Source organism: Schistocerca cancellata, chromosome 1 (genome assembly GCF_023864275.1).
Source record: "Schistocerca cancellata isolate TAMUIC-IGC-003103 chromosome 1, iqSchCanc2.1, whole genome shotgun sequence".
Taxonomy (NCBI): domain Eukaryota; kingdom Metazoa; phylum Arthropoda; class Insecta; order Orthoptera; family Acrididae; genus Schistocerca; species Schistocerca cancellata.
Window position 1 is genome coordinate 878,169,100 of NC_064626.1, and position 27,236 is coordinate 878,196,335.

The 27,236-nt window shown below is 44.0% G+C and overlaps 1 protein-coding gene across 6 annotated transcripts in view; it reads left to right on the plus strand.

Annotated features, from left to right (window-relative positions):
* Positions 1-27,236, plus strand: part of LOC126190318 (uncharacterized) — a 592,731-nt gene that overhangs the window by 521,169 nt on the left and 44,326 nt on the right. For all 6 annotated transcript variants that reach the window (XM_049931012.1, XM_049931014.1, XM_049931017.1 and 3 more), the window contains one exon: positions 18,461-18,584. In XM_049931012.1, the coding sequence (XP_049786969.1) occupies positions 18,461-18,584 (124 nt within the window). The remainder of the gene's footprint in view (positions 1-18,460; positions 18,585-27,236) is intronic.

Sequence of the window (27,236 nt, forward strand, 5' to 3'; positions counted from 1 at the left end):
GAGACGACTGCAAGCTGTTTTGAAGAGCGAAGGCGTCACCACCACCAGAACCACTTTGTTGTTCGTTGCCATAGAATATTTGCCCTCTACTGTGCACTGCCGTCGGATCCCCCTGTGTGCGCCATGTGGCGTGTGATAGCGGAACGGCAGCCCAGCCTTATCCTAGGGTTCATCGCTCTGTAATTGAGCTGCCCTGGTGCTACGTTTTCGCATGCTGTTTCCAGACTCCACGCTCCAGCGGCTCCACACGAGACTCAACGAGGCGGCCTTCAGAAAACTGTGGTTCTCCTCAGGCAGGTACAGCGGTCACCGACAGTGCCGTAGCCAGCCCAGTGTTCGTGCGACCTTAGAGATAGCATTTAAACACTTGCATTATTGTCTGAAACTATAAAGTTGGTGAGCTCCTTCACCTGAGGAGTTGGTAGGAGTACATCTGACATCAGGATTAATAATCACCTGTCTAAGTCGATTAGGGTGATCCTTGAAATGCTGTGTAAAATAAAACATCAAAGCAGGCTCCGTACCTGGAAATTTTTCTTTTACGGGTGTATCTTATTTTATACACCGCATTCGAATTACCCGCATATTTCAGACCATGTGGCACAAACAGGAACAGCGAGCGTGGCGATGAACTCGTTTAAGTAACGTTGCGTGCTCAAATACTTACCCTAGATTTACGGTGCAAGTTTCACTTAGTTACCCCTAAGTTACTCGAGAACTAAGTGGGTATCGTTCCTTCTTCATACTAGATTCGACTGTGCCAGTCCTGTAAGATTTAATTAGTTCTACACAGTAGGAGGAGACGCTCGTTTGAAACGATTGTTCATGCACGGAGAAGTTAAAACACTGACTGTACACATACAGGGAGGCCATATTATTGTTGCGCACTGCGGAGAGAAATAATATCCTCTTGGTTGATAAAGGCATTGTAATGGTTTCCCTGTCTGGCTTCGGTGTCTGAGGATCAATTCGCATTGGCTTTGCAGGGCGTGTAGTTAAACCGCGAAGTGGAAGCCTTAAAATACTGTGGTCAACTAACCAAATTGTGTGACGTTGAGTTGAAACGTCAGCAAACCGCGTAGCGTGACTGCATTTTCCGTTCCTTCCGACCGCTTTCATTGCACTTAGGGACCATTTCGCATTGCTTCATTCTGACATCCATCTTGTAGCGTATATCACGAAAGAAGTGAATACGCGACGTCTGCATTGATCGTAAACTGTTAATGAATGCATAGAAAGTGGCGCATCGCATCGGCAAACAAGGCCACGCCACACATACCACGTCGCGATAACATTCCGTGTCAGCGGCTGCAGCTTCCTGGTTGCTACAGCTCGCAAGTGGTAACCCCTCCAAAAACATTGTGCTGAGTTTTGCAAGCTGGCACTCAAACTTGTGGATCGGTCGTGTGATCCTTATTTAACTTTAGTATCTGATTGTAGGCATTTTCCCCGTATCTATTTAAAGTATTTATGATGCAGCATAACGTAAACGCGGCAGAACGACAAATCTCCAGCAAGGAAGATGCGTAGGTTCTCACTATAACTGTAGTCTACAAATTTCACGCGCCAAACTGCAAGTGATTTGTAAAGGGTGTGCCCAGGAACCGTTACGAACATTTTAAATTGTTCAACTGTTTTTTGTCCGCACGTGGGTAGCTTTACTGCATTGCAAATGAGGAACGATTAGTCTACACCTTTCATCAAACAAGGAAACTTTCTGGGAAGGCATGAGAACACAATTACTGTAATGATGGCGAGTGACGTGGATCGAATTCGAGTACGCAGTAGTGGCGTGGCATACATGTTAAATTTGTCACCGAGATTCAAATTTCTTATTTAGAATTTAATGTTGGAATCGAAATTTAAAAACTTTTGCATATATCGTTGCAAAATTATCTGAGTGTTTCAAATTAGAATAATCAATGAGCAGCGAGCGTAAGAGCCACTGGAGTCGCTAAAAACGACTTAATTCTGATTAAATTATGCTTAGAGGAATCTTTGCAATATTTTATCTCACTAAGCGGCTGAGTATGTTACAGCGCCTCCGGTGATAGCGGTGGTGGTATTATTATTATTATTATTATTATTATTATTATTATTACTACTTAGATTTAGACGTAAATGTCTCGTACGTTATGCTGTGATGAATGAAACAATTTATTTCAACGCAGCATGAACTGTAGAACGTTAGTGCAAATACGACACGAGATAAAAAAATTCGGCTTTGCATACCTCGGAAAGATAACTGATCGCGTGGAACGGTCTTCAGTATTATGACGTTCGCAAGGCCGCACGCGTAACCCATGTGGCTGTGAGACGGGTCGAGCCGCTATCGATAGTGGCACGGCCGTGTTGTGAGGTCGCAGTCGACGCGCTGATGACGCGGTCGACCCTGCGCTGGCCGGCCTTGGGCGGCAGCTGGTCGCATCAGTCTCGACAGCGCGAGCGACGTAGCGAGAGTCCATGACGCTGTACAAGGGCCTCACCTTCAGGACCAGGGCCAGCGACGACCTGCCACCCTGGTAAACATCGGCGTCGCTCTGTTAACCTTACGCAGTGTGTGTGTGTGTGTGTGTGTGTGTGTGTGTGTGTGTGATAACTACAATGTTGTTATACCTCCACGAAAGCAATAGCAAGTGTGTAAATTTGTCACCACACGGCTTGTGTCACTAGCTTCTGATGAATAGTGTCAAGTGCATGATGCGTTAGTTTATCTAAAAACCACTTACTAAAATGCGGCAAAGGTGTAACAATTTCATTGTCAAATGGAACAGAAAAGCGAGCGACGAATACTACTATTTAGTTGCATGTGGGTGATGATGAATTAGTATAAAATTAAGTTTCCAATAGGATAACTTCCCAGATAAACAACTATACTTTGGAAGCATTGTTTAAATATATTGTGTGTTTGTGAGAGATTGGACTAAGAAGTTTGCACAGATTAGGTCTGTGTTCTGCGTCAATTTATTTATACTACTTTTCCGCGGGGAAACCGCTTCCTTTGTCCTGCAAACTTCATAGTGAACACGCAATAAAATGTGGCAACTGCAAGAAACCGGTCTCTATATTATCATCCATTGCCTGTTGCGAGTGGTACAGTCTAAAGGTGCAAACCCCCGGATTACATTTTCTTCCAAATATATAACCGACGTAATAAAGGCGTTACTTCACACTCATTGTAAATATTGTGATGCCTGTAAACCATTACCGGTGCTGCCTTTCATCTGTTTACTAAGTTGTTGTTGTGGCACACACAATACAAACTAACTCTGGTGAAGGCCATTTGCACATATTTTTGTATTTCTGACACTGGTGCCGAATCACGTTGTTCATCAGACCACTTTTTCTCAACTCCTACCGGCAACGCTACGTAGCTTTGTAGACGAGATTACGTTTTTACAGTGAAACTTAGATTCTCTCTCTGTTGAACTCTCTTCGCACTTAATTCTCCTCACGGGTATACGGAATATGAAAAATAAAGAAGAGAGAGCACAGAGGTCGTTTTGCGTACGTTACCAACATAATTTATTACTGTGTCGTTTCTCTCAGGTATTTCTTCATGCTGTGCGCGAAGCACGTGAGAAATTTCAATGAGCTAGATTGGAAATGCCCTTCTGACTGAAGGTGAAGGCAACTTTCCCGGCGGAACTAGTTTGAAGTCTGTGACTCGCTCGAACGGAACGCCCGTGAGTGTAGTCACGGTATATAGTTCACAAACATGGCTCTACACGTCCTTCAGTTGAAAATGATCGAGAAGTGTGCACTGCATCTGCAAAAGAACTAAATGCAGTCTGGTTATTCCTAGAATAATGGTCCAGTGTTTGATCTCAAGTAGGCGTGGAAACACGTATCGGGCGAAGTGATGGATCGTAACAGATCTGCCCAGTAGTCCATGCGAAGTCTTTTGCAGACTTTTGTTCTCTTTGACGTCGTTGCGCAGATTCATAGAACCAGTAGTTGAGAAAGACTACAAGAATTCTGCTCTCTCCATCTTACATTTCAAAGAGACATGAGAATAATAGGGATTACCGCACGTACCGTTTTCTCCTCGAGCCATACGCATAGCAGTCACTAATATTGATCAGAAATACCCTGCGGCGTACAAAGGCTCGCAGACTTGTACATTGCTCCTCTGTCCCTGTACCTCATTTCGACGTTTATCAAAGAAACGTTGTGCCAGATGTAAGATTTTCACAAAATAGAGGTCAGAATGCTGAATGTTTCAAGATAGTGTGTATGTCTGAAGTAGCATTTTGTGTGGTAGATAAGTTTTTGACGGACTGTGACGCTCGCTATCTGGAGTCAGTAACTTGGAAGCACGCTGCTTTGATTTCATTGTGATTTGCTATGTCGCTGGGCACGTTACTGAGGTGATGGCGCTGCAAAAAGGAATAGAAGTGCTGTCTAAAGTGTAAAAGTTACTCGAATGGCTGAGTTGTTACTGTTCAACTATATGATCCGACGACTAATTCTTTAATTGGGGTAAACACTCACCGTGGCTATTCACATCGTAAATGTTGCTTTGAGGATGTACAGTTTCTGCCGGTCTGTGCTTTTCATGGCGCTGAAGTTTTTCCTGGCCTATTCTTTACTAGTTCCCACTTTAGTCTGTGTTGCCGGACCATGTCGGTGTCTGAGCTTAAAATACGCGGCCAGGAATCCCTGGCTCCGGCGCTTCCCACGCGTGCGTGAGATTCGGAACTGGCCTCGCTCCAGGTGCGGTCCGGAAGTGGCGGACCGCGACAGCTTTTTGACACACGAGACCTGTGGAGCTGGGATGCCGAGACCCGCCCTGCTGGCGCTCTCACGTGGGAACGCGTGCTGCTCTTTGGCCAAGCCCTCGATCCTACAATATGAAAATCAACTTGCGACGTGATGCCACTAACAGGCAGTCAGGCTGCATCTAAGAGCGTTTAACATTTCCCCTTCGAGGTTGTGATAAAATCAACGTACTCCGCAAGCCACCGTATGGTGCAAGGCGATTGTACCATTCATTCCATTTCCTTCCACTGACAAATGCCGCGAGGAAAAACTCTATGCGCCGTGTGAGCCTAATTTCTCTTACCTTCGTGGTCCTTACGGGACATGTACATTGGTGGCAGTAAACTCGTTCTGCAGCCAGATTCAAATGTTAGTTCTCTAGATTTTCTCAGTAATGTTTCGTGTAAAAGATATAGCCTTCAATCCAGATATTTCCATTTCAGTTCACGAAACCTCTCCGTAATACCGGTGACAAACCTATCAGTCCGCCTCTAAACTGCTTCGGTGTCTTCCTTTGATCATACATGGTGGGATCCCAAACACTTGAGCAGTACTCAAGAAGTGGTCGCACCAGTGTTTCATACACACTCCGTAATAGATCTACATTCTCCTAATATACCGAAATTAACCATTCGCCTTCTTTACTACCGTCCTTAAGTTCTCGTTTCATTTCATATCGCTTTGCAAAGCTACGCCTAGATATTTAATCGGTGTAGCTGTCAAGCAGCACATTACTGATGCTGTATAAAAACATTACGGGATTGTTTTCGTACTCATCTACTTTAAGTTGCGTGTTTTTACATTTAGAATAACTTCCCATTCAACACAGCGTCTAGAAAATTTTTCATGTTGTGTTCTCCAACACTCACTCACCACCTGCCCGTACACCAGCCACCAGCCATCAGCAAACTGCTGCAAATTGCTGCTTGTCCGTCAGATCATCTATCTTTAGAGAGAACAAAAGCGGTTCCATCACACTTCCCTAGGGCACTCTTGACGATTCCCTTGGCTCTTATGAACACTCGCCGTCGAGGATAACATACCGGGTTCTCCTGCTTCGAGCCGCACGCGTATCTGGGAACCTATTCCTTATGCTCGTACCTGCAGTGGGTTACCGTATCAGACGCTTTCCGGAAATTTAGGAATATGAAATTCGCCTGTTGCCCTTCATCCATGACCCACGGATATCGCCTGAGAACAGGGCAAGCTGAATTTCGCAGTAACGATGCTTAAATCCAACTTAAATCGGTGTTGGTGACATTGTAAAATGGTCCAATAATCGCCTTGTCTGATAGTAACGCGGTAAAGTTGCGTTTACCTACTATTAGAGATACTTTCACGTGGCCGGCGAAAGAGGTGCATTTGTATCTTCATAACAGAAACCGTAATAGAAATGCATGTTAGAGACTTCGTGGATTCAGCGAAGGGCTACTCACTGATTCGTACCTCCGGCCTACATCGCGGTCGCGCAACGGAAAGCTAGAGACAGCATTAACTATAACGCTGCCAGGACTTGGCCTCGTTTGCTCCTTAGTAAAGCAACTAAATGTTGTTTGACGTTCTTACAGGAAAGACCGTTTAAGGTCGTACATAAAAAATACCGTCTCCGTGATGAGTTCGCTGCCTGTACGAATAACGAGATCGAATTTCTTTTACTTTCAACGTATCGGTTCCGGTAGCAGTTCAGGTACTTGACACTAAACTGACACTATTTAGCTTTTGTTCCTTGTTGAACGAAAATGGCTGGGGAACAGCTCTCAGTTGCAATCACTTACAAAAGACAGTTTGTTAAATTAAGAGTACAAGGAAACTTGAGAGGATGATGCCAGTGAGAATGACGGCTGCGGAGATTACTTTCCAACAAACAAAGAGGTGGCAAAGAGTAACACGAATGATGTACTGCCTGGCTGAACGTTGACGACATCGAAATTGATGACATCGAATAGCAACTAGCAGATGACTGTAGGCAGATTAAGGTAGTCAAAAATCTATCAAGACTACCCACGGATGTAATTAATTACGCCTACATGTCGCGATCTCTCTCCTCAAAACATTGTATTTGTTTCATGAGGTGGGCTTATGCCTGGGAGGAACGCTCTTAAATGTTACCTTCCAAATGTGTGTGTCAATTTTATCTCGCTCATTCTTTACATCCGGTCTTCGTATTGAACAGAATGAGTGAAACATTCCACGGTCTATGTTGGGTGGATCAGAGGGCAGATAAGACAGTTCAACGCTTCCTTTGAAGGTATAAATTATACTAGGAGTGTAAAAAACCTTGCAACAAATTCACAATACGAACAAGACCTAGTAAATTAAACTTGCCCTGCCGTAATTTGTTGGTGTTTCAGTTTAAGCGCGCAGTAGATGTTTTGTCGGTGTAGGTTCAATGTTAAAGCCGTAATTATGCTTATGTACACGTATGAACAATGGTCAGTGCCACCTGATGAGCGTCACTCACACCTCGCCTCTATACCGGTTGTGATCAATTGTTTTTAAACTGACAAGTTTATGCATAATGGTATTTCAGGTGTTATATTGGACTGGGACTTAAAATACTTGTAATCAGTAATTCAGTGATAACAAAAAAGTAGCCGGTGTGCTTTCTATTGAACAATGAAACTACAAGTTGTTGGTGTGGCTCGATTAGGTCAAAGGAACGATGAAACTGTCTACCATTGTAGTTCAAAAAATGACTAAGCTGTTCACAGTTTTGTTGTGACCAGTTTCCTACAGGTGTTGTGGTGAGTAATACCCTCCTCCTTGTCCAGTAAAAGTTTTTAATGACGTCTTTACGAGAGGAAAGCACCGTCGTTACGTACGAGTGACCGTAATGAGTGACTAATCAGGGAGAGGAAGAACAGGCAGTTATAGAACTGCCGTTATGGTAGTGTGTCATAATGCCAAGTTTTCGGAATGAATCAGCTGCACAGCATAGTGGTACGCTGCAGTGAAACTTACATCGAACAAGTACCGAAACCTATTTAGAAGGAACAAATGCTTTCACACTACAGGGAATTGTGTTTATTCTTCATAATTACAGGTTATCTGTATTTTATTGGATAATAATAAATTTGTGTATTAACTGTTTATTTCGGATACTTAATTTTTTACTGCTACTACTACACAACAATAAAACTCCGTTACCTAACTACTAATACAATAAATACTACAGAATCTGATCTGTTCGTTCATTTAGTCTGGTGCAATTAACCTGTAGATGATTGTTTCTGCCGTCTCACTACACTTGTCAGCAGTTAGTCGGCTGGATTCCTTGGGAGTCTGCCAGTATGTTTGCAGCGTTTCCACTATAACAAGCAGTTCAACCGACCACTTTTACGTCTTAAAGTCCATATTACTGTGATCACTTGCATCAATGCGAGGTAGATTCTTGAGAAAGAATTTCATTCGGTGGTCGCAGAACTCAGTTGTCTTCTCCCCATCCACATCGTATGTTGCCTGCCTTGATGGCAACATGCTGATGTCTGGTTGAGTGCCTTGTGCAGTCTACCTTCCAGGATACTGCGTCCAAGATGCGCCAGGGCGACCTCTTCCCTAGTGCTGCTTTGGGATCCAACATCCGTAATGCTTGATGACCATCATTACCCGCTGCATCCTCGTATAGCTCGCAGTCCCATGGTTTGTGTTCTGGTGTGCTCACACTGTTACAGGCGCAGCTATCATTCATCTAGAACAAATTTATTTCCATCTACGATCTCAAATTTGTTAGTTCCTCAGACTACCGGTTTTGGTCAGCAATGACCATCTTCATATCTACAGCAAAATTTGGGAAAAACACTAAACAAGTGAATCAGTCATTTGGGAAAGGCCATACAGCCACCAAAGTAAAATTTTCAGGAGAAAGAAAAAACTGTTTGGATTGTAAAACCAAAGTGTAAACGTCTTAGTTTATATTTATAGTGTAGGATCTTTAACATAGTGTGACCATAAAACTGTGCCAAAACAATACATGACCCATATTACGGTCGAGCAACTTATTTCGAGATATGGCCTTTTCGGTTGGAATTGTTTTTACGAAAAGTAATATTTTACGAATCGTTGATATCTTGCAGCTGCGTCAAGTAAATAAGTGATAATAGTTGTAAATAACGAAGAATTCAGCTTAATGCATATGTTGGTATGCTTTTTATTACAGTCTTCTAAGTTTAAAACAGTACAAAATAGAAGAGCTGTTAATCATCACAACTCTTTCACGCCCATTCAGGAGGTTTGTAGGCCATTCACAATTATCGTCTGGAATGTACTGAATAAGTACAGGCTTCCCTAACAAAAAAATCTCCCTACAAGCCATCTATCCCCTGATATGCTTTCAGCGTACCATGTTCACTTCGCACAATATTCAAACAACATATTCTGCGGCAGTTGTAGAGGATCACTTTCTGTTCATGTGGAATTTTGGCCCGTATTTTCCTTGATGGGACAAATTTTTATGATATTTAGGCCACTATGCCTTAAAATCAATGATGTTACTAGTTTGCTTTGGATGAACTTGGAAAGTAGAACATGCTCTTTGTTTTATTGTGTCGATTTGTCTGGAGTGTATATTCGATCAATCTTGCGAACGAGTCTCTTTGCTGTGGCTAAAGTTCTATCACAAGGCAGGAACAAATGTCCTGTGATTAGATGATAATGAGTAGCCTTTAAAAATAGCCCAGGCGATGCTGCAGCTTACAAAACTCCGGCCACGATGTTGTTTTTTATTTTGACGAGCGGATCCGCCTGAAGATATGTAGCTCTTTCACCTCTTTGGGAACATTTACCTGAAAATACTTGTTTAGCAATGAGAAAACTTCGTTGGGTTTTCTACGAACCTGATCTTCATGGTATGAGGAAAACGTTACCTTACGATCACAAAAGTTGACAATGCAAAATTCAAAAACCTACAATTGCTTGCAATAAAACATTTTATGCATTGGAATACACGGCAGTGGGATGCTCCGCATGTAGTCCATAGTAATGCCACCCACACAATTGTTTTAATGGCCAAGCTTCTTGATTGCGTCAATTTTCTCGTAAAATTTCTTGGCTCTGAGTTCTGCTGTAGCCACTCTTTCCGCATAGTCATTCAAATGCGGGCTTTTAATTTTTTGATTTAGCTCCTCACATTTATAACACGTGTCGACTTGCAGTTCTCCAACTTTGTAATCAAAAGTTTCCTTTAATTTCAAATAAAATTTGTAGTTCACTTTAACATTAGGACATTGTTGTTTAAATAACTCATGCCTTTGACTAACATACAACTGTGCTGATATGTTCTTCGTATGATGTTCCAATAATGGACTTCATGTGCAGGGAATGATTCAATATGGCCATTAATCAGGGGACATACTTCTCCAGGCGTTATGTCATGTCTTGAACCCTCCGTCTTCCACGCATGTCAACTGAAAGTGCTGTGTAGCAGTAGATAATTTAAACTATTCCACGGAGACTGAAGAACACATTTTTACAAACTTGGGTTCGTCCTCCGTCACTGCTCACGTGGAAGCCATTTGCACTTTCGAATTATAGTATTTCACATTCTTTTTTATCGGATGTGCATCAGTTGGACGTTGTAAATAACCATCCTGAGTGTCTTTATCAGCAAAACTATTCACGTGTGTAAATATTATTTGTATTTACTATTCCTCTGTCAGTCTTGAAACACATCGTGACCTAATAGTTGGCACTCCGAAAGGGCCGTATCGCAGGAGTTATGTGGAAGATGACTCTTAATACCAACCACATACGAGTGAGCGGGATATGGCCTTTTCCCAGGGATTGTGCGTTTTTTCGAGTACTTCCAGATTTAGAACAAAAATGGAAATGTGGTGGGTATGGACATAGTGCCTTTTCGAAATGATTGAATCAGGTTTTGGATTGTCCACAGCTTAAAACAATAAAATGGCCAAATGAGAAGTATTAAGACATAAAATTGAAAATTATGTGCTTTCAATATGACGAGCCAGTTCTGTTTGAAAAACCTGTCTTAATTTAGTGGGGCTGTAGTGGCATCGTCAAAAATAAACGCAAAATCGGCGTAGGGTCTTCGCACCTTTATGAAATATGGTATACTACGTTCATCTTGTGGGCAGCGCTACTGTTCATAACAAACTGCTGTAAGGTAACCATAAAATGTTTGGGATGTCAAACACCTTTCAGCCGTCTAGTTTCCAAATTTATTTTATTTTGCTATTTTTTATTTGGGTACCAGTTTCAGCGTTTTACTACGCCATCTTCAGGCCCCTGACCGACGTGAAGATTCTACCACGGTTCTGATCAAAACAGGGGCCAGCAATACTGGTATTGGTATATTTTTGCTATGGCGATCACTTCAACCACCATCATGTCGGCAGATGATGGCTGAAGTGATCGCTGTACCAAAAGTATACCAATACCAATATTTCTGGCCCCTGTTTTGATCAGAACCGAGGTAGAATCTTCTACAACTCGGTCAGACGCCTGAAGATGGCTTAGTAAAACGCTGAAACTGGTAGCCAAATAAAAATAAGTTTGGAAACAAGACGACTGAAAGGTGTTTGACATCCTGTGTCGAACAGCCGAGTCCCGCAATCATCTCTAAAAAGATGGACATACAGAGACAAAATGTTTGCGTCGTAAGCGCGTTAGACGGCGCAAGTGTATAAATATTTATATTCTTCAATCATATAATTGTACGATATGGAATAAAAAGAATAAAGGTGGGAAAGTCAGTAGTGAGCTTACCAGCAGTATGTCATTACTGTAATAAATGCAATAAATTAAAACGGGCCAAAGTTAGCTTGTTAAAGAGGAAATAGTTAAGTAACGTGACGAATTTTTAATAAAGATATGGCATACATAAAAACAAGCTTACGAAGTTCACAGAATAATATCAAAATGATTAAATAAATAGGGAAAGAAGCCAAGTGAATGAAAACTCCGTAGTAAGTAAAGAGCGTTCTCTGTTGGCGCGACCGCAAGAATGCCACTAAGGCCAGAAGTGGTCGAAGAACTTCACCTCCAGAGGCTTCCACTTACCGTGCAACGCGCCGTTCCAAGAAAAGAATAACAAAACACCTTGCCAGGTAATTAACAAGATTACCTAATTACTGAAATACATCATGTAAGCAGAAGTGACAAAACATGAGAGCAATATGCTCGTATGGAAACGAAGTAAATACGTAAAGGACCCTATGCCACCTAAGACAATGGCAAGATATACATGGGTGTGTTCAGTGATTAAAGTTGGAAATCGTCAAACACAAAGCAAAGTAGGTATTAGATACAACACCGCTCTACCCAGTGAGCGCTTCTGCTGCCTCTTGTTTCTTCGCTTTAGCTCTTCTCACAAGTTGGGAGCACGGCCTGACTGCACTTTGTGGAGAATACGAATACTCCATAATCCCTATAGAATGATCAGTTTATGGTAGATGCAATCCCAAAAGCAGTTCTCTTATGCGGCTGTGAATGCTCTATAAACTTTACGTTAAAAGAGCGGCCGGTTCGGCCGACGTAATATTTATCACAGTTATTACAATCAGTCCTTTATACACCAGAGCCATCAAATTTGTCATACTCCCTTTTCATTTTGTTTTATTTGCAATTTTTGGGTGTTATTAACATGAAAGCCATATCTAACATTAGATTTTTCGGAAGCATGTGTCTATTTGCTGTGACATTTTACCGCGAAATTTCATTGGAATGTGTTTTTTGTCTTGATTTTGGATAGATTCGTAGCATACGGGCCATGGCCAGTGTGGCGGAACCAGTTTATATTATTTCGTGACTTTAATTACTTATAAATTGTATTTCAGGTAGATACAAAAATACAAAACCAGTTACCTATAGCCAGCGTAACAATTCGTTTGATTTAAAAAATGATTATCCCGGCTAATATTTGTCACTCTGCTAAAGAAATCTCCACTTGACTTGTAGAAATGTCTGTAAAGTCGTGAGAGTCACAATTGCATATCATTTATCAGATTTTACACAACTGTTACTTAAGATGGAAGCACTTTCCTCGAGCAAAGGGAACATTTAGTCACAAAATACTACCCACGCACAACACTGACGTATGTCTCACATTAAAATCATTTAAATCGTCAGAAATAATTAGGCTCCATAGATCAGGAAATAAACTGATACTACGTAACGTCCTGTGAACACTGTTTTTAAAGATTCAGTCTAAGTTGAATTCTGTCTTTTACAGTAGAGTCGCGATCACCGGTGCACATTTATTTCCATTCATTTATTTCTAAAATCATTTATGTTCGTTAAAATTCTCGATTAAAAACTGAAAACTGCCGCGGAGTTCTTTTTGCTAAGATGGCGGCAGACGATAGTTCGTCTATTGTTGTTCTCGATTTATGTTATCAATGTAATATACACTCCTGGAAATGGAAAACAGAACACATTGACACCGGTGTGACAGACCCACCATACTTGCTCCGGACACTGCGAGAGGGCTGTACAAGCAATGATCACACGCACGGCACAGCGGACACACCAGGAACCGCGGTGTTGGCCGTCGAATGGCGCTAGCTGCGCAGCATTTGTGCACCGCCGCCGTCAGTGTCAGCCAGTTTGCCGTGGCATACGGAGCTCCATCGCAGTCTTTAACACTGGTAGCATGCCGCGACAGCGTGGACGTGAACCGTATGTGCAGTTGACGGACTTTGAGCGAGGGCGTATAGTGGGCATGCGGGAGGCCGGGTGGACGTACCGCCGAATTGCTCAACACGTGGGGCGTGAGGTCTCCACAGTACATCGATGTTGTCGCCAGTGGTCGGCGGAAGGTGCACGTGCCCGTCGACCTGGGACCGGACCGCAGCGACGCACGGATGCACGCCAAGACCGTAGGATCCTACGCAGTGCCGTAGGGGACCGCACCGCCACTTCCCAGCAAATTAGGGACACTGTTGCTCCTGGGTTATCGGCGAGGACCATTCGCAACCGTCTCCATGAAGCTGGGCTACGGTCCCGCACACCGTTAGGCCGTCTTCCGCTCACGCCCCAACATCGTGCAGCCCGCCTCCAGTGGTGTCGCGACAGGCTTCAGGAGGGACGAATGGAGACGTGCCGTCTTCAGCGATGAGAGTCGCTTCTGCCTTGGTGCCAATGATGGTCGTATGCATGTTTGGCGCCATGCAGGTGAGCGCCACAATCAGGACTGCATACGACTGAGGCACACAGGGCCAACACCCGGCATCATGGTGTGGGGAGCGATCTCCTACACTGGCCGCACACCACTGGTGATCGTCGAGGGGACACTGAATAGTGCACGGTACATCCAAACCGTCATCGAACCCATCGTTCTACCATTCCTAGACCGGCAAGGGAACTTGCTGTTCCAACAGGACAATGCACGTCCGCATGTATCCCGTGCCACCCAACGTGCTCTAGAAGGTGTAAGTCAACTACCCTGGCCAGCACGATCTCCGGATCTGTCCCCCATTGAGCATGTTTGGGACTGGATGAAGCGTCGTCTCACGCGGTCTGCACGTCCAGCACGAACGCTGGTCCAACTGAGGCGCCAGGTGGAAATGGCATGGCAAGCCGTTCCACAGGACTACATCCAGCATCTCTACGATCGTCTCCATGGGAGAATAGCAGCCTGCATTGCTGCGAAAGGTGGATATACACTGTACTAGTGCCGACATTGTGCATGCTCTGTTGCCTGTGTCTATGTGCCTGTGGTTCTGTCAGTGTGATCATGTGATGTATCTGACCCCAGGAATGTGTCAATAAAGTTTCCCCTTCCTGGGACAATGAATTCACGGTGTTCTTATTTCAATTTCCAGGAGTGTATTTAGATAAAACTCCTTAAGCCTTTTCTCTCTATCCTATAGCATTTAAAATCTTTTTCAATGACAAATACCGACATATTTTTTATACCAGCTATTAGTAAACTCCGCTGTAAGTTAGTAGCGCTAATGGCTGCGCTCCTAATTGCGGAGCTGAAAATTAACACTTAAAAATATTAGATTCGATTACAATTGAAATAAATACAAATCCACGTCTAAACAATAGCGACTCTATTATTCAAATAATAATTAACGATATATAGTTCCAGGTTTTCTCTTTACAGACGTCTCACGTCAGTGCCACTGACGGTGAATATAACTTGGCGAGAGCCGTTGATGAGTGATAGCGAAACGGTCGCTGATAAAAGCAATGAGTTAATACTTCAGGCTACATTGGTGTATTTGTTCGGCGTCGGACTAAATTTCTTTAACAAGGACGGCGACACGATGAGCACTGCTGTAGGCCGCTCGCCCGTGTTTGTGCTGTAACAGCGTTGTAAGGTAACAATAGACTTCCTGTTGGGGCGGCGTTTATACACGTAGCTGTGTGACGCCCGACGCAACCGTGGCGCGTGTTTGGCGTGCAGATCAGCTGGCCGCCGATCTTTCGCCAGGGCCGCCTACTGCTCTGCCAGCACGTCCACACGTGACACCGCGTCGGCTGCCGCTCGGCAAGCTAAGGGGCCCTCAACGATCACTGATCACTGGCGATATCATCTGCATTATGTCGCTCCCTTCGAACACTCCACACACGAGCAATTGAAGCTATTTTACCAGTACTTCGAACGTCACTGTTTTGGAAAATGAACTGTTCAGTGGCAGTGACATGATCGTTTGTCCAATAAATAGCTGAAAAAATAAATAAAAAAACTGTCATTCATTAAACTCTATTTGAAACGTAACTGTAGGCAATGTTACAGAATACATAACACTTCTCATTAATGCCAAGTGTTGTGGCTACATCTTTACTGTCTCTATTTTATAAATATTTAGCAGGAGTCTTTTCCATTTTCCTTTATTTTTTAGTTTAACTGCAAGCATTTATACAGTAGTTCTGAAATCTCGATGTGTGTGTATAAATGTTATCAAATGAAGTGCTGCTGGTTTCCTTAATACCAGTAGAAAATTGTATGCACAGATATTGGATGTTGAAACATTTAAATTGAAATGTCCCCTTAGCATTTTGTTGGCAGTTGAAAACTTGAATAATGGATCTAGCTCAATAGTCACCAGATGGACCACTGTATTTCGTTGTTATAGGCATGAAATTTCCAGCACAAGTTTCACAATGCTAATCACTGTGAAATCTGAGCATTTCCATGTTAGTGTCAGTGTTAATGTTTGTTTTCCTTTATAATATAAGTAGCAACACCTCGTTTAAACTCCACTCCACAAAATGGTTTGTGCTTCCTAAATAACCGTACACTTTGACTTAAAGCTCTTACGCCGCGGAGGCACAAGGAAAACAAAGTAAACTACAAAATCACATTTAATATCTAAGTAAATGACAGCTGTAATGACATCTGCTAACTTCTGTGTGCGTGCATATGTGCTTTGGACTCCTTTGAAGGCTACTCTCAACACCTAAGTGCATTACTTGGCATGGTTAACGCTATAACTGTTTGATGATACTTATAGATCAGTAACTAGTACAGAAAATGGAAAAGGAAGTTAAAATTCGTTTTGCACACTTCATAAGTATCCCACGAGGCTCTCCCTGGTCTCCCAGGTATATAAGCAGTAATACGTTTCGAGCTGCACATTCTGAAGCACCTGTGGAGTCACTGGTGCGAGCACATCAGAAACGTGCATTTTTACATATCATTTTGGTTTCAGCCAAGAAGACACAAACACAAGGCATTACACATACCGTCGTGAATAGGTGTTAAGTCTGGAGATCAAGGTGGCCAAGAGTAGAACACAGAATGGCCACTTCCGGTAAAACTGATTGAATCGTTTGGAAGATGTAGAGTTCTAAATTGTGTGGATGTCTTTGCTCTGGTTACAGATTCACTGCACTTTCACAACAATCCAAATTTTGAACTTTCTTCGCTTTATTTGTAATATTGTCCATGTGTTATTGTGTAATGAGTAGTTATACAAGTAGTAAACTTCTGCATTCTGGCTTTAGACAGCCATTCATGGTCAATAGACTACCATGTCACACACTACCAGTGGTGTCACAGGATGCATGATGGAGGAGTACGTGGTCAGCACACCACTCTCGGGATCATTGTTGTGATTCTTGACTTTTGAACCACTACAAATTGGTTGAATAGCTCTTCAGTTAGCTTAACAATGCTGATGGTACCCAGTACTAGTCCTCCCACCAATGAAAAATTGGGCAGCAGTACTCTGAATCAAATCTGGGTTCCCAACATGGCAGTAGGCTGTGCTGGCCACTGAGCTATGGAAACAGACATTGAACAATTATAGCTGTTTGTAGGCACTACATTCATGTTGAATTGCCTTGCACATCATGCAGTGATCAGCCTTAAATAGGAAACACAAATACTGAGTGTTTCCAAACTTGTCATGAAAGGTTGATGCTAAATTTCATTTCTGCCATCCCACTATCTTATTTGGGAACTCATTCTATGCATATTGATTGTCTGTGCTGAAAGTCTTTGAATTGATTTATTAAGGTATAATGTTAAATTAGCTCCATAGTAATAGAATCTTTCATAAAGAAAAGTAACTTAATTCTATTTCAGTTAAGTAAAATACATATCATTGATCCCTTTATACGCACCAGAGCCTCTCCTTATGGAACTCGTGGAACAAAAATCATGTGAGGCAAAAAATTAATCGACAAAGTGTTACAAATATTCTCTCTTCAATTTCATGATAAAAATTAAACTAAAATAATTAACTTCAGAATTTCCATTGCAGTTTGTTAGTAAGAGCATAGAAATTGAACTGTTTGGCATATACATTCTTGACAGCTGCTAAAGTACTGTATACCTATGAAGAAAATCTTGTTAATGAATGTGACAAGTTTTTATGGATCATTACATGATTGCTGTATGGTGATACACCCCAGAGACTCCACTAATAAGTAAACTATTCTATTGCTCCTATACAAGTAGAATGTCCTGATGTATTGTATCTTAAATACTGCCACTGTTGTGCACAAGTAGTGTAGTACACAAGTGTGTGGGTTAGAAATTTCTAGCCAATTATTTGATGTTCCTAACCTCGTCTCTGTTAGCTTTCAATGCGAAAACTGATCAGTCCATTAAACTTGGGGATTGCAAATAATAAAACTCGGACAATGAAGCTGATTTTTTGATATCTAATGTGAGAATTAATGACTACTTATGGAATTACGTGAACAAAAATGTATTAGAACGGCAACATTGATACCTTTTTCAGTTCTGGCATAAATTATGAAATTTCAAGTAGATGTGCAGAAGGGCATTTATGAGATAGTGACAAATTGTGTATTTGTAAAAAGGGAGGTGTGTGTTTGTGTGTGTTTGTGTGTGTGTGTGTGTGTGTGTGTGTGTGTGTGTGTGTGTGTGTGTGTGTGTGTGTGTGTGTGTGTTTTTGTGGTGTGTGTGTGTTTTTGTGGTGTGTGTGTGTTTTTGTGGTGTGTGTGTGTTTTTGTGGTGTGTGTGTGTTTTTGTTGTGTGTGTGTGTGTGTGTTTTTGTTGTGTGTGTGTGTGTGTGTTTTTGTTGTGTGTGTGTGTGTGTGTGTTTTTGTTGTGTGTGTGTGTGTGTGTGTGTGTGTGTGTTTTTGTTGTGTGTGTGTGTGTGTGTGTGTTTTTGTGGGAGGGGGTGTTGTTATTAACTCTTCCCCACACATCCAGTAGCATGATAGCATTGCAACCTGTCATTGTCATGTGTCCCATAGTCACATGCAAACTTTTTTTTTTTTTTTTTTTTTTTTTTTTTTTTTTTTTTTTTTTTTGCAGGTTGGTGGCGGGACGTCCATCACGTGCCCTGAGATCTCGTACAGGGAGCACACCGACACCAACTCCTGACTCGCCTAAGTCCTCTGTGGGGGCCAAGGCTAGTCCTCTCCGTCCTACCAGGCAGGTGAGTGGCTAAAAAGTTTTAATATATATCAAACATTTACAGGATTAACAGCTTCTTGTGTCATTATAGCCTTATGCTTACATGCATGCCAAATCTCAGAAACAGTTTGTTGAGATGGGCTAGGGATTGATATGTTTCTAGTCGCAAGTGGACAGTGAAAAATGCACAAAATATCTAAAGTCACTGTATCATCTTGCACAGAAAACCCACAATAATGTTACAGGATATTTTTATAGGTGTATAGAGGACTCTAGGAAAAAAGTCAGTGGGAAGAGGAGTGGCTGGCAGTCGGTGACAATAAGCTGCGTCTGGTCAAGGCTACCACGCGGCCATGGCGTACGTCCTGCCAGTCATGCAGGCGGGATGAGGTTCTCCTCACTCGCCTCCGCATCGGGCACAGTCCCTTAACGCATGGTTTTTTCCTCCGGCGGGAGGACCCCCCAATCTGCAGTTCTTCTGGCGTCCAGATTACTGTCCGCCACATTTTACTTGACTGTCTTTTATTCTCTGACCAGAGGGCGGTGGTTTCCTTGCCACCGGATTCGCCCTCTATTTTACAAGATGACGCAACGACTGTAGTTAAGGTCTTACGGTTTTGTGTTCTGTCCAATTTGTTGCCTCGGATTTTAGGGAGAGGGTTTTAATGTGCTGCTGGGTGACTGGCTCACCCAGGTTTTAGGTAAGAGGTCAGCCAGTCACGATTACCTCCTTGTTTCCCTTCGGTTTCTGTTCTCTTTTCCTTGTGTTTCCTTTCCTTTTTAGTGTGTCCCTTCTCTCGTTTTGCCTCTGCGTGTGAGGATTTGGAACTGCGTCAGGTCTGTGTGTTTTAGCCGTTCTCCTTGTTCGCTGTTTGTCTTAGTCCCTTCACTGCATATGTTCCTGTTTTTATGCGTTTGGGCGCTGATGACCACGCTGTTTAGTGCCCGTAAACTTCACACACACACACACACACACACAGGAAAAAAGTCACATTGACTCTTGAATACCAGTGACATCTTCAACAGATGGTCCATAAGTAAAAGTTATCAATATACTGTAGTAATCCTGAATACCATTGTTTTCCCTACAGTTATTGCCCTCTGCAGCTCCCTCTAGTACTATGGAAGTCATTCACTGATGTTTGAACAGATGTCCTATCATCCTGTCCCTTCTCTCTGTTGGCATTTTCCACATATTCTTTTCATCTCTAGTTCTTTGCAGAACCTCCGCATTCCTTACCTTGTCAGTCCACCTAATTTTCAATATTTTTCTGTAGCACCACATCTCAAATGCTTAGATTCTCTTCTGTTCCAGTTTTCCCACAGTCCATGTTTCACTACCATACAATGCTGTGCTCCAAATGTACATTCTCAGACATTTCTTCCTCAAATTAAGGCCCATGTATGATGCTAGTAGACTTCTGTTGCCCAGAAATGCTCTTTTTGCCAGTGCTAGTGTGCTTTTGAGGTTCTCCTTGCTCTGCCCGTCATTGGTTACTTTGCTGCCTAGGTAGTAGAATTCCTTAACTTCATCTACTTCGTGACCAACAATCCTAATGTTAAGTTTCTTGCTGTTCTCATTTCTGCTACTTCTCATTACTGCTGTCTTTCTTAGATTTACCCCCAATCCATATCCTGTACTCATTAGATTGTTCACTCAGGATAGCAATATCGGAGAATCTTATCATTGATATCCCTTCACCTTGACTTTAAATTCCACTCCTTAACTGCAGTTTTTATTCCATCATTGCTTCTTCAATGTACAGATCGAACAGCAGGAGTGAAAGACTACATCCCTCTCACACATTCTTTTTAATCCGAGCATTCATGGTTGTCCACTCCTATTATTCCCTCTTGTCTGTTTTACATATTATATATTACCCATCTCTCTATAGCTTACTCCTAGTTTTCTCAGAATTTTGAACATGTAGCACCATTTTACGTTGTCGAACACTTCTTACAGGTCGACAAGTCCTTTGACTGTGCCTTGATTTTTCTTTAGTCTTGCTTCCATTATCAACCACAACGTCAGAATTGCCTCTCTGGTGCCTTTACTTTTCCTAGAGGCAAACTGACACATCCTTGATTTTCTTCTCCCTTCTTCTATATATTATTCGTGTCAGCAACGTGGGTGCATGAGTTGTTAAGCAGATTGTGTGATAATTCTTGCATTTGTCAGCTCCTAAAGTCATCGCAATTGTGTGTATATTTTTTTCCGAAAGTCAGATGGTATATCACCAGAGTTGTACGTTCTACACACCAACATGAATAGTCGTTTTGTTGCCTCTAGCCCCAATGATTTTAGAAACTCTGATGGAATGTTATCTATCCCTTCGGCCTTATGCAATCTCAAGTCATCGAAAGCTCTCTTAAATTCTGATCCTAGTACTGGACCCCCTCTCTCTTCTAAATCAACTCCTGTTTCTTCTTCTATTGCGTCAGACAAGTCTTCCCTACCATAGAGGCCTCCAGTGTATTCTTTCCACCTATACTCTCTTCTTCTCTCTTCTTCTTCTCTCTTCTTCTTCTCTCTTCTTCTTCTCTCTTCTTCTTCTCTCTTCTTCTTCTCTCTTCTTCTTCTCTCTTCTTCTCTCTTCTTCTTCTCTCTTCTTCTCTCTTCTTCTCTCTAATCTTCTTAGTGCAATGGGAATTCCATTGTTAATTTTATACTACCCTTGCTTTTTTTTTTCCCCCACCAAAGGTTGTTTTGACTTTTCGTATATGCTTAGTCAATCCTTCCGACAATTGTTTCTTTTTCAATTTCTTCACATTTTCCATGCAGCCATTTTTTTCTTAGCTTCCCTGCACTTACTATTTATTTTGTTCCTTAGTGACTCATATTTCTGTATTCCTGAATTTCCCTGAACATTTTTGTACTTCATTCTGTCACTGACCAACTGAAGTATTTGTTCTGGTATCCACAGTTTCTTCGCAGTTACCATTTTTTGTGCGTATGTTTTTCCATCCAACTTCAGTGATTGCCCTTTTTAGTGTTCACTTCTTGTCAACTTTACTGCCTACTGAGCTATTCCTTATTGTTGCATCTATAGCCTTAGATAACTTCAAACATATCTCATCGTTACTTAGTACTTCTGTATTCCACTTCTTTGCATATTGATTCTTCCTGACTAATCCCTTAAACTTAAACCTGCTCTTAATCACTACTATATTGTGGTCTTAGTCTATATCTGCTTCTAGGTACACCTTACAATCCAGTATCTGATTTTGGAATATCTGCCTGACCATGATAATCTGAGACCTTCCCGTATCACCTGGCCTTTTCCAAGCATACCATCTCAACTTGTGGATCTTGAACAACATATTCACTATTACTTGTTGAAATTTATTACAGAACTCAGTCTTTCTACTCTCTCATACCTTCCAAAGTCCATGTTCTTCTGTAACCCTTTCTTCTACTCCTTCCCCTACTACTGCATTCCAGTCCCCCATGACTATTAGATCTTAATCTTCCTTTACATAGTGTATTCCCCCTACGGGTTTGGGGGTTAGAAGAGGTCCACGGTATTCCTGCCTGTTGTAAGAGGCGACTAAAAGGAGTCTCAAACGTTTTGGCTTATAAGTGATGGTCCCCTCTTGGGTTTGACCTCCATATTTCCAAATTCTTCTGAAGAGCGAGCCAATTGGGGAAGGGTGCCTTACATGGTGCATGGCGTCCATCGTGCATTGAGATCTTTGGCCAGCTTTCTCGTCATCGCATTGCCGTCCCGCTCGTTCTCCATCTCTTGGGCGAGGATACATTCCTGGGTGCGATTTCGAACATGCACTGTGCAGTGTTGTTTTTATGGAGACGATGACCATGGACTTCCTTGCACCTAATATCCAGCACAGTAGCCAGTCCGTTGTAGTGGTGCTGCCATGTACCCTGTTGGTTGTAGCCCCTGACAACACAGGGATCGCTCTGCTTGATGCCTGCGCCATTAACTCTCCACATATGCAAAGATTAGATGCCTCTCTCCTTGGGGCATCAGGACTCCCGGCAATGGCCATCCTGCCAGGTGGCCCTTGGTGAGGCTAGTTGCTGCCCGTGGGGAGTGTCCTTTGTCGGAGTGGGTGGCATCAGAGCGGATGACACGCAATGAAGTGTGGTGCATCATCTCTTGCTGGTGGCTAGCCGCCAGCAGTCTCTTAAGTGTTCTCGGGCTCAATTCAGCACTCAGAAATACGATCCCAAATTGTTCCCATTCCTGGCCACACCGTGGGAGGAGCGTAAGGTTCAGGATGGCAGCGACACTTATTAGCCCCGGTTCCTAGTTTGTAAGAGAGCTGATGGGGAGTCTTTCATGCCTCAATTCTTTGTAGAACATTTAGAGGACAAGTTTGCGGAGGTGGAGGGCTTGTCCAAAATTTGCTCTGGGTCAGTATTGATAAAAACGGCATCCTCTACCCAGCCACGAAGGTTACCTGCTTGTGACAAGTTGGGGGATGTTTGTTACCATCACACCCCATGAGTTTAAATATGGTCCAGGGTGGTATTTTTCATAGGGACCTTCTTTTGCAGTCTGATGATGAGCTGTGCGCCAATTTAGAGCGTCAACGTGTTCATTTTGTCCGGCACATTCATCGTGGTCCAAAGGATAATCAGATTGATACCGGTGCCGTCATCTTGGGTGTTGAGGGTGATAATTTACTGGAGAAGGTCAAGGTGATGGTCTACTGCTGTGATATTAAGCCCTATATCCCTCCCCTGATGCAGTGCTTTGTGCTGGAAGCTCAGCCGTATGTCTTCCTGCTGTACTTCCAGCCTCACATGTCGAGATTGCGGTTGCCCATCAGATCCCAATACTCCCTGTGCCCTGCCTCCCATCTGTGTCAACTGCAGAGAGCATCATTCACCTTGCTTGCCAGACTACAGGATATTACAGAAAGAGCAGAAAATCATGGAATATAAGACCCTGGACTGACTGACCTGAGGCTAAGAGGAAATATGAATGACTCCATCCTGTGCGAATGACTTCCTCATATGCCGCCGCTACAACAATCATGATAGCCCCTTCAGTTCAGCGAATTCCAGTCATCTCACCGAGCCATACAACTCCACATGCTTCCTTGCCCATGGGGGGCACTACCCACCTTGTAGCTCCTGCACCATCTATCTTGGGAGCAACACCCATCCACCCATCAGGGACACCAGTCCCGGCTTCTAAGCCAGAGAAGCATCCAACTTCTTTGGCTCCTCTCGCTCGCAAGGGGTCCGTTGGGTCCCTCCTTTCCCAGGTTTCCACAGGTGGGAAGGATGACACCTGGCATTGGCATAAGTGCCCACAAGCACCTGGTCGTAGGGCTTCGAATACGTTCTCCGTCCCGGAGACTGAATCGGTGAAGCCCTCCCAGCCAGTGAAACCCAAGGAGCAGTGAGAAAAGTCCGAGAAGAAGACCTCTAAGACGAAGGAACTTGTGGTGGCACCCAAGCTCTGCGTCTGAGGGTGAGGTAGAGATCCTGGCTTCCGCTGAAGACCTAGATCTCGCCGGACTCTCGGACACAATGGATATCACTCATACAGGTACAGCGGTTTTTTCCACCATCTTGCTGAACTCTGACAACTTCTCAGCCCTCACACTTTCCTCTGCACTGCTCTTCAGGAGACTTGGTTTCTGGCGATGTGAACCCCCCCTCTCCGTGGCTGTCTGGATTATAGGAACTGGCCAGCTTATGAGAGGGTATCTGGTGGAGTCTGCATCTAAGTCCTTCACTCCCTTTACAACGAGTCTGGCCCTCTACAAACACTTTTAGAGGCTGTCGCTGTTTGGGTGTGGACACCTCAGGCTGTTACTGTCTGCAGTCTCTATCTTCCACTGGATGGTGATGTCCCACAGCATGTCCTGGCCGCGCTGATAGCCCAATTGCCGCTACCTTTCCTGTTACTGGGCAACTTCAACGCCCATAACCTTCTGCGGGGTGGCTTGGTGACAACAGGCCGAGGCAGCATTGTTGATGAAGTATTGGCACAGCTCGACCTTTCTCTTTTAAATAATGGTGCCTTCACACATTTCAGTGTGGCGCATGGCACGTACTCAGCCATCGACCTTTCGATCTGCAGCCCTAGCCTATTACTGTCTGTCCAGTGGAGTGTGCATGACGACTTGTGCGGTAGTGACCACTTTCCGATATTTTTGTTACTGCCACAGTGTTACTCTTCTGGGCACCCCTGCAGATGGGCTATGAATAATGCTGACTGGGACTTGTTCACCTCCATTGCCACTATTGAGCCTCTTTTCAATTATGCCATTGATGCAGTGGTTCACTCGGCCACCACCGGCATTGTTACTGCCGCAGAATCTGCCATTCTCTGTTCTTCTGGGTCCCCTCATTGGAGGACTGTGCCTTGGTGGTCGCCCGAGATCGCTGAGGTGATTAAAGATCGCAGGCGTGCACTCCAGCATCACAAGTGGCATCCCTCATTGGAACACCTCATTGCCTTTAAACAGCTCCGTGTGCGAGCCAGCTGCCTCATTTGCCAACGCAAGCAGGAGTGCTGGGAAAGGTACGTCTCCACCATTGGCCTCCGTACCTCTCCATCGCAGGTTTGGGCCAAAGTTAGGCAACTCTATGGCTACCAGAAACCCCCGTCAGCGTACCTACGCTTTCACCTAATGGAGAAGTCTGTACTGACTCAGACACAATTGCAAACCGCTTAGCGAAGCATTTTGTTCAGAGTTCCATTTCTGCGAATTACCCACTGGCCTTCTGCTCCCTGTAAGAGCAGTTGGAGCCTTTCATTTCACACTTGCCACCCTGAATCATACAGTGCTCTGTTCAGTGAGTGGGAATTCCAAAGTCCCCTAGCCGCTTGCCCTGATACGGCTCCTGGGCCAGATCGCATCCATTGTCGGATGCTCAAACACCTCATCGTGGACTGCCAGCGTTGCTTCCTAGACCTTTTCAACTGTATCTGGGTCGAGGGTGAGTTCCTGTTGCCATGGCAGGAAAGCGTCGTAATCCCCATGTTGAAACCTGGCAAGAACCCACTGGGGGTGGACAGCTACCTTCCCATTAGCCTCACCAACGTTCTTTGCAAGTTGCTCGAACGCATGGTAAGCCGGAGGTTGAGTTGGCTACTTGAGTCTCGGGGCCTTCTGGCTCCATCTCACTGTGGGTTCCGTAAGGGCCGCTCTGCCGCCGATAATGTGGTGTGCCTGGAGTCTGCCAACCGTATGGACTTTCCCACTGTCAGCATCTGGTTGCCATCTTTTTTGACATGCGGAAGGCATACTAAATGACATGGCAACATCACATCCTCTCTACGCTTCATGGTTGGGGTCTTCGGGGTCCATTCCCAATTTTCATACAAAATTTTCTGTCTCTTTGTTTCTTCTGCATGCACGTTGCAACCTCCCATAGTTCCTCCCGAGTTCAGGAGAATGGGGTACCGCAAGGATCTGTCTTCAGTGTCTGCCTCTTTTTAATTGCAATTAATGGGCTCACTGTGGCGGTGGAAACATCTGTCTCAGCTTCCTCGTATGCTGATGACTTCTGCCTATACTATAGCTCCACTGGCATTGCAGTTGCTGAACAGCAGCTGCAGGGCGCTGTCCGAAAGGCGCAGTCTTGGGTTGTTGCTAATGGTTTCCAGTTTTTGTCTGCCAAGACCTGTGTTATGCATTTCTGCAGGCGACGCACTGTTCACCCTGAGCCACGGCTTTATCTTGACAGCGAACCTCTTGCTGTGGTGGAGACGCATCGGTTTTTGGGATTGGTTTTCGATACCCGGGATGACTTGGCTGCCTCATATTCGGCAGCTTAAACAAACTTACTGGCAGCATCTTAATGTTCTTCATTGCTTGAGTCACACTAGCTGGGGTGCCGATCGGTCTACCCTTCTACGGCTGTACCAGGCGTTAATTCAATCTTATCTAGATTATGGGAGCCTGGCTTACGGTTTGATATCCCCTTCCGTATTGCGGTTGCTGGACCCTGTCCTTCACAGCGGAATCCGACTCGCCACTGGAGCTTTCCGGGCAAGCCCTGTTAACAGCATACTTGTGGAGGCAGCTGTCCCTCCATTGCAGTTCTGGCACCAACGATTACTGGCCGCTTATGCTACACACATTTGTAGCTTGCCTGGGCATCCCAATTATCATCTACTGTTCCTTTGGTCGGTCATCCATCTTCCGGAACGGCGGTCCCGGTCAGGGTGTACAATCATGGTTCACGTCAGAGCTCCTTTCTCTCTGGGCTTGAGGTTTTCAGTTTTCCACCTCTTTTCCAGGCCCCTCTGCGTATACCCCTTGGTGTGTGCCCTGCCCGTGCCTTCGGCTCGATTTGGCACAGGGCCTGAAGGACTCAGTCCCTCCTGAGGGCCTCTGCTGCCGCCTTCTTTCAATCCTTGCCACATTTCATGGCTCTGACATTGTCTATACTGATGGATCTATGGTTGCTGGTTGTGTCAGTTATGCTGTTACTCTAGGGTATCATGATGACCAACACGCATTGCTAGCTGGCTGCAGTGTTTTCACTGTCGAGCTAATCACCATCTTTCGCGCCCTAGAATACATCAGCTTCTGCTCAGGTGAGTCCTTCGTTATCAGTAGTGACTCCCTGAGTGGTTTACGAGCTATCGACCAGTGTTTCTCTCGCTCTCATCTGGTGATGGCTATCCAGAAGTCCCTCCATACTTCTGCCCATTGTGGCTGCTCTGTGGCCTTTGTGTGGACC